This window comes from Lissotriton vulgaris, chromosome 12, assembly GCF_964263255.1.
Source record: "Lissotriton vulgaris chromosome 12, aLisVul1.2, whole genome shotgun sequence".
Taxonomy (NCBI): domain Eukaryota; kingdom Metazoa; phylum Chordata; class Amphibia; order Caudata; family Salamandridae; genus Lissotriton; species Lissotriton vulgaris.
Window position 1 is genome coordinate 71948734 of NC_141700.1, and position 7594 is coordinate 71956327.

Consider the following 7594-nt stretch of genomic DNA (forward strand, 5'->3'; position numbering starts at 1 on the left):
CCGGGGAAGCACCTCCCCCTGACAGAGTCAAAAATACTAGAAGCATCAGGCAAAAGGGTAGAGGCACAAGCCTCAAACTCATGGAGGATTGCTAATACACAAGCCCTACTGGCTCGTTAAGACAGGGCCCACTATGATCAGCTCGAAAGCCTAATGCAACACCTACCTGAGCCTTTTAAAGCACAAGCTAATGATCTCATACAAGAGGGAAAATTCATATCAAACGCCTCCATCAAATGTGCGCTTGACGCAGCAGACACCGCAGCTAGGTCAATTAACACTAGCGTCTTACTACGCAGACATGCATGGCTGCGTATTTCCGGGTTTAAGAATGAGGTCCTGTCCACCATTCTTAACCAAACTGTCAATCAGGACTTTCTATTAGGCCCTGCTGTCGACACCGGGAAACATCCTTTACAACGCAACTTTTACCACGCAGTGCCTTTACATCGCAACTTTTACAACGCATTGCGCTGGGGGGCGCTCTAGGATAGGGAATAGATTTATTTTACTATCCAACACCTTCCCTACTATCCACGGGGACTGGAGTTGGAATAGTAAATTAAACTATTCACTATCCAGCACCCCTCAACACTATGCGCTGTAAAGGCATGCATTGTTAAACTTGCGATGTAAAAGCATGCGTGGTAAAAGCATGCGTTGTGATGTCATACATCCGTCGACACCATTTTGGATAAAATGAAAAAAGACACAGAAACCGCAAAATCAATGGGTGCATTGCAATTTCTGCAACATAGGGGCTCCTGTCGACGCTCCTCATACAGAGCAAATACACGAGGAAATACCTCCAAACATCTGCCTCATACAAAAGTAACACACAAGGTTCCTTCAACAAGAACACAACCAGAGGAGGTTACAGAGGTAATAATAATAAGGGAAGAGGACATGGAGGCAATACCACCAGAGCCTCCATTGCCACAAAACAGTGACTATATTACGCTACCTCCAGACCACTTAACACCGGTCGGAGGCAGACTACAACAGTTCCTACCTGTCTGGCACACAATTACCACGGACAGGTGGGTGAGAGAAATTATCCAGTCTGGGTATTGCCTAGAACTGACTCCTACACCACCAAATATACCACCCAGACATTGTCCTATGTCCACGGAACACATCACCCTGCTACAACAAGAGGTGAAATGCATGCTGGAAAAGGGGGCCATAGAGCAAGTCCCTTTCCACCAACAAGGGACAGGAGTATACTCCCTATACTTCCTTATTCCAAAGAAGGACGGTTCCCTCAGACCCCTAAATCAATATATACTATCAGAGCACTTCCATATGATCACACTACAACAAGTGCTCCTGTTGCTACAACAAGGGGATTTCCTAGCAACGCTGGACCTCAAAGATGCGTATTTCCACATACCCACCCATCCAGCCCACAGAAAATACCTCAGGTTCACAATAGAAGGTCAACACTACCAATTAAAGGTTTTGCCCTTCGGGGTTACCACGGCTCCAAGAGTGTTTACAAAATGCTTAGCGACAGTGGCAGCACATCTCAGGAGGCAACACGTCCATGTGTACCCTTACCTGGACGATTGGCTAATACGAGCAAAATCATCCCAAGAGTGTGCAGCACACACGTCTCAAACAATTCAGTTGATAACACAGCCTAGGCTTTTCAATCAACTACACAAAATCGCATCTGCAACCGTCCCACATACAGCAGTACCTGGGAGCCACCATAAACACCTCAGTGGCGAAGGCATATCCAAACTCAGCAAGGATAGCCAGTATGCTGATACTTATTCGCAAATTCCTGCCACAACACTCTCTACCAGCTCGAGTATTTATGCAGCTCATAGGCATGATCGCCTCCTGCATATTCATTGTCCCCCATGCCAGACTTCAAATGCGCCCATTACAGGAATGCCTAGCACGGCAATGGAACCAGGCTCAAGGACAACTAACAGCGGACGCATCACTGACAGGCTGGGGAGCCCATCTCCTTCAATACACAGTACAAGGGCTCTGGACAATCAAACAGAAGAAGCTGCATATCAACCAACTAGAACTGCTAGCAATATTTCTAGCCATAAAAGCATTTCAAAAATACTTGTACAACAAGACTATGTTGATCCGGACGGACAACATGACCGCAATGTACTATATCCAGAAACAGGGAGGAACGCACTCCACAGCTGTCCCATCTGGCACAAAGCATATGGAAGTGGGCGATTCCCAAAAACATTTTTCTCCTGGCAGAACACCTTCCAGGGAAGGACAATCAGATTGCCGACCTGCTCAGCAGGCACAGCCAACAAATACACGAATGGGAGATTCACCCCCAAGTTCTCCAGCAATTCTTCAAAGAGTGGGGTCACCCAGAAATAGACCTGTTTGCCACAAAAGAAAACTCCAAATGCCAGTTCTTTGCCGCCAGATTCCTACATCCGTTGTCACAGGGCAATGCGATATGGATGAACTGGTCAGGCAGATTTGCGTACACTTTTCTCCCAGCGCCACTAATCCTGCTGGTGGCACGCAAACTACGGCAGCACTCACGCTGATCCTAGTTGCTCCCACATGGGCGAGACAACCGTGGTACACCACGTTCCTAGAACTTTCAGTAGTGCCTCATCAAAGACTATGCCTTGCACCACATCTAACTCGGAACCATGGAGAAATCAGACACCCAGATCCCAATCAGATGAACCTAGCGATCTGGCTCCTGAGGTCTTAGAGATCGGATACCTTAACCTGCCCCCAGATTGCATGAACATCATTAGGGAGGCAAGGCGACCAACCACACGAGCGTGCTATGCAGCTAAATGGAAGAGATTTGTTATTTATTGCAACAATAACCAAATCAACCCTTTAGACACTTCCATACAAAACATTATATGTTACCTGCTGCATCTACAAAGATGTAACTTAGCATACTCTTGTATACGACTACACCTCGCTGCTATAGCAGCATACCTTCAAAACAGGCTACACTTTTCACTGTTTAGGGTACCAGCAATCAAAGCCTTCATGGAGGGTCTGAAAAGGGTGATATTCCCCCCCCCCCCCCCCCCCCCCCCTTCCCCAGTCTGGAATCTAAATATAGTACTGACCAGACATATGGGCCCTCCTTTCGAACCTCTACACTCATGCGAACTACAATTCTTAACGTGGAAGGTTGCATTCTTGGTTGCCATTACCTCACTCAGAAGAGTGAGCGAATTACAAGCACTAACAATTCAAGAACCCTTCATGCAGGTACATGCCAACAGGGTGGTTCTTAGAACCAACCCTAAGTTCATGCCTAAGGTTGTATACAATTTCCATAGCAACCAATCAATAGAACTGCCGGTTTTCTTTCAAAACCCACAGTCAGTAGCTGAAAGAGCCCTACACACATTAGATGTAAAAAGAGCTCTACTTTATGTGGACAGAACTAAATCATTTAGGAAAACAAAACAACTATTTGTTGCTTTTGCACCACAACACAAAGGAAATCCTATTTCAAAGTCAGGAATAGCCAGATGGATAGTTAAATGCATTCAAATTTGTTATCAAAAGGCAAAACGCACTTTAACCGTCCCCCCAAGAGCACACTCTACAAGGAAAATGGGGGCATCCATGGCTTTCCTAGGAAATATTCCTCTTGAAGAAATCTGTAAGGCAGCCACATGGACCACCATACACACTTTCACAAAACACTACTGCGTAGATGTGCAAGCAAAACAGCAAGCTGCTGTAGGCCAGGCTGTCCTCAAACCTGTTTTCCAAAGTGCTGCAGCTGGCACAGGTAGCCACCGCTAGAGGAGATACTGCTATTCAGTCTATGCACAGATATGAATTCAGCAGCCCACATGCCTCGAACGGAATATGCTACTTACAAGTATGCATGTGTTCTTGGCATGTTGGGCTGCTGACATTCATATCGCCCGCCCTCCTCCACAGTGCCTGTCGCAGCTGCAGCATTATCTCTGGCATGGCCATCTCTTACTTTACTATCTCCATCTCTGCCACAATGGCGAAAAACAATCTGAGGATGGAGAAGATGCCCATGCGCACTATAGTCCAGGGGAGGAGTCACCTATTTCGTGATACTTCGAAGACTTCCAAGACAACAAAGTGCAATCATCCGGACCCAACACTAGGCGGCGATCTATGCACAGATATGATTGTCAGCAGCCCTACATGCCAAGAACAGATGCATACTGGTAAGTAGCATATTCCTTCTGTTGCATAGATTTGTTATCCATTTGATTTCCTTCTTACAGCTGGGGAGAAATTCAATATCCAATGCCTTGCTCTTTGATTGAAGTCGTAATCTCTTAGCAGTGAGGACTGAGTTCATTGTACATGTCCCTTTGAATGGCTTTCTTGTGTGGTTAGGTCAAGGCTGGTGGGGTTGGGTGATAAGGTGTTTCTGATGTCTTAAGGAGCAACACCATTCAGATTGAAGAGAACATGTCTCACCCCTGTCCTCATTTGATGCAGCCAGTGTGGACCATTATTGATGATTAACAGAAACTAATGCATGTATATTTTTTGTCCATCACAAATTTGTATTTGTCAGTTAACCGCACTTTTTTTTGCCATGGCCATTAGAGTGAAAGTACTAAATCTGGTTTGTTTTCCTGTTTTTGCAGGTGCTGCTGTTTCTTTAAACGAAGGAAGAGGAAAGGCATCCAGCGGCATAAATGATTTCCAAAGGAAAGCCCAGGGACGCCCCAATATTCTCCGTAACTTTCTGGCACCAGTTTGTGCCACGTAGAGATCCGCAGGGCACTTGAGCCAGGGTCAAGAGACTGAAGATGGAGCAGTTTCTCACCTACCGTGGATGGGTTTTGAGTAGCTGATTTTTTTTTTTTAATATTTCTTCCCGCTTTTCTTTCTTTTTGTTGCCCCTTCACTCTGTGGTTGTTTACACAGACAAAGCAAAACTTTTATGAAAAACACAGAAAGAGAACAGCCCCTGGTTAAGAAATCGTGAAGTCCATGGAAAGCGTTCACAGGCCACAAGAAAGGAATATTGAGCTGCAAGTGACTTTCCCAATCAAGAATTGTTGGTAGAAATTGCAAATCAAAGGCCGCCCTCTTTGTAATACTTCACTGTTTGATGCAAGATGGCAAAATTGTTTCTGGCAGGGCTTGGTAAAATAATTGAAGCGTTTGTCTCCATGTGAATTTAAATTTAATGCCTGGTACATCCCCGAGCACATTGTTGGGGATTTTATCTTTTAAACTACAAAAAAAGAAAAATCTCTCTTCCCAGATCCCCAAAAGATATTTTTTGTCTTAGGTTTATTTTTTCCTATTAGTTTTGTATGACTTTTTTGGCCATTAAATATGTGTTCACACAGTCTCTGGCCTCAGGTGCTCGAGAGGTGGGGGAGGGAGGGAGGACATTTGTTTACATGCCCATCTTTGATGCACTTTTAATAGTTGTGGAAGGGATTGTGCGGTCTTGAAACTTTACTTTTGGGACTGACCTAACACGTTGCCTTTATGGGTTTGAGGAAGCCATTTGCGTTCCACTTTTAAGAATGGCTTCTCGTCTCTAAATGTTTGGATGTTCTAGGAGCACCATGAGATATTCTTGCATAAAAGTCACCCGTTGTCTTCTAAGATCAGTGCACCAAGGAAACTTTGAAGTAGATGGCTGGCGTAGTACAAGGAAAAAGAAAAGAAATTGTTAAGATTGTAAATTTCACATGTTCTCAATCCAGAAATTTTCCAGTTGAGAACTTCTAGCCTCCTGCCCTTTAGGATAAAACTTAGGAATTTCAACTTTGTTCCTTGTGTGAAGGGTAAGACAAGGTGTTCCCCATCCATTTATGTCCCCTGAAGGAGTAACCCATTCAGCTATCTGGAGAGAGGCCCAGAGGGGTATTAAGAGTGGGGTTAATTCCTGAGGTAGGAACACTGCCTGTTGCTGACCTTGGTATCTTTCTAAAGCAATGACGAGATGACCACTGCAACTGTCTCTTACGTGGCACCTCAGAAACGCACTCTAGCTCCATTCTGGGCACATGCAAACTGTTCATGGATTCTGTGGTTTAGCCAGACCACATCCATGCGTACTTCTGCCTTATCCAAATCTTAGTGCACGATAGATGCCGTTAATACGGGGAGTCTGTCTGCAAGTAACCATTGGACCTGAATGTAGTCAGATCTGATTGGGATGTAATGAATGATGAACTTTGTTTAAAAAAAAAAACTTGCATTTCATTTGAATATTTGTTTGTACCCTAGTTCATTGCTCAACACACACAGCATCACATGCAGCCTACTTCCTAAACACTTTCTTCTCAACTGGTGGATCTGTAAGTTTTGGTAAATCGCACCCATAGTCCTCTCTTCAGTGACCACGTGACATGTTAAAATTGGCGTAGAAGATAATTTGTTGTGTTTTTTTATTAAAGAAAAAAAATCTATAAAATAGATCTATGCTTCAGGTTTTAATGCAGAGAAAGTGTAATTCTAAGCTTCAGTTACCTCGTCTTAGCAAAGCGAAGGGTCTGCAGACAATTTATACTGAAACAACTGGTATTTTCAGACATGTTTTACAGATATCTTTAGGAAATGGTGTAGTTTGATTGGAAGGAGCGGACACTTTTCTTGAAGGTTAAACTCACCTACCATTGAACAGTGCGACGACTGGACAGAGGGTTCCTTTTGCATTCAAAGCTAAATTTAATGAACGTTGAAGAATACCAAAAGAGATAGGGTGTGAGTGAACAGAGTCGGGGTGGGGGACACTGGCCGCGGCATGTTTTTAAAACTGTAATTATGAAATGTGTAATGTCTGTAATATGATCCGTATGTGACACAGCTCTGAAGCCAATCTAGTGTCGGTGGATCTGGGCGCATCCATTGTGCGCTGGAGACAAGGTTGTGTCTGAGACCACTTTCAAAGCCTTCTGGGTGACATTTGTATAGGAAATAAAGACCATCATTTCTAGCTGTAATGTTGACCAGCGGACTTTATTGAGTGTTGATGACTGATGGACTATAACATTAACCATGGCACATTCTGTCTTATTCGTCCACTCCCGTACCCACATTGAGGGAGCTGTCATTTCTCTTTCCTTCAGGCCCGACCACAGTCCCTGCAATGCCAGGGATTGGCTGCAATGTACTAATGTGAGATGGGTCTGCTCTGATTACTTGCAAATGAGTGCATGTTTGCTTTTTCTACGTCACTTATTTAGTGCCACATCACCAGATGCACACTATTATTTAAGTTCCAGCTTTGAAGCAGAAAGGTTGGGGAGAGAAGAGAACTATTTCTGTGCATTGTTCATTTACCTAAAAATAGTTCCTTTTCCTTCAGTAGCAAAGATGGTTTAAACATTTTTTCTTCAATTTAAAAATACAAACTTTTTATTCTGCGTGCACATGTTTAAATTTAAAGTGTTTAGCAACATTCTACCTCCCTTTGATTTAAATGCTTGGTTAGGCAGTGTTAGTGTTGTCTCCCCCTCAAATAATAATAAACTATATGGCCAACTAACTTGTTTAAAAAATAATCACTAGTAAAACAGCTACATTGGTGCATGTTTTTCAAATGTTAACTTTTTTTTGCAAGCACAAGGCAGCCACATTTAGGCGACTGAATATTTTT

At 43.7% G+C, this 7594-nt stretch overlaps 1 protein-coding gene across 2 annotated transcripts in view; it reads left to right on the forward strand.

The window, feature by feature from the left end:
- CSNK1G2 (casein kinase 1 gamma 2) overlaps positions 1–6938 on the forward strand; it is a 142410-nt gene extending 135472 nt beyond the window's left edge. For both annotated transcript variants that reach the window (XM_086947172.1, XM_086947173.1), the window contains exon 12: positions 4617–6938. In XM_086947172.1, the coding sequence (XP_086803298.1) occupies positions 4617–4671 (55 nt within the window). In that variant the 3' untranslated portion in view covers positions 4672–6938. The remainder of the gene's footprint in view (positions 1–4616) is intronic.
- The last annotated feature ends 656 nt before the right edge of the window (positions 6939–7594 follow it).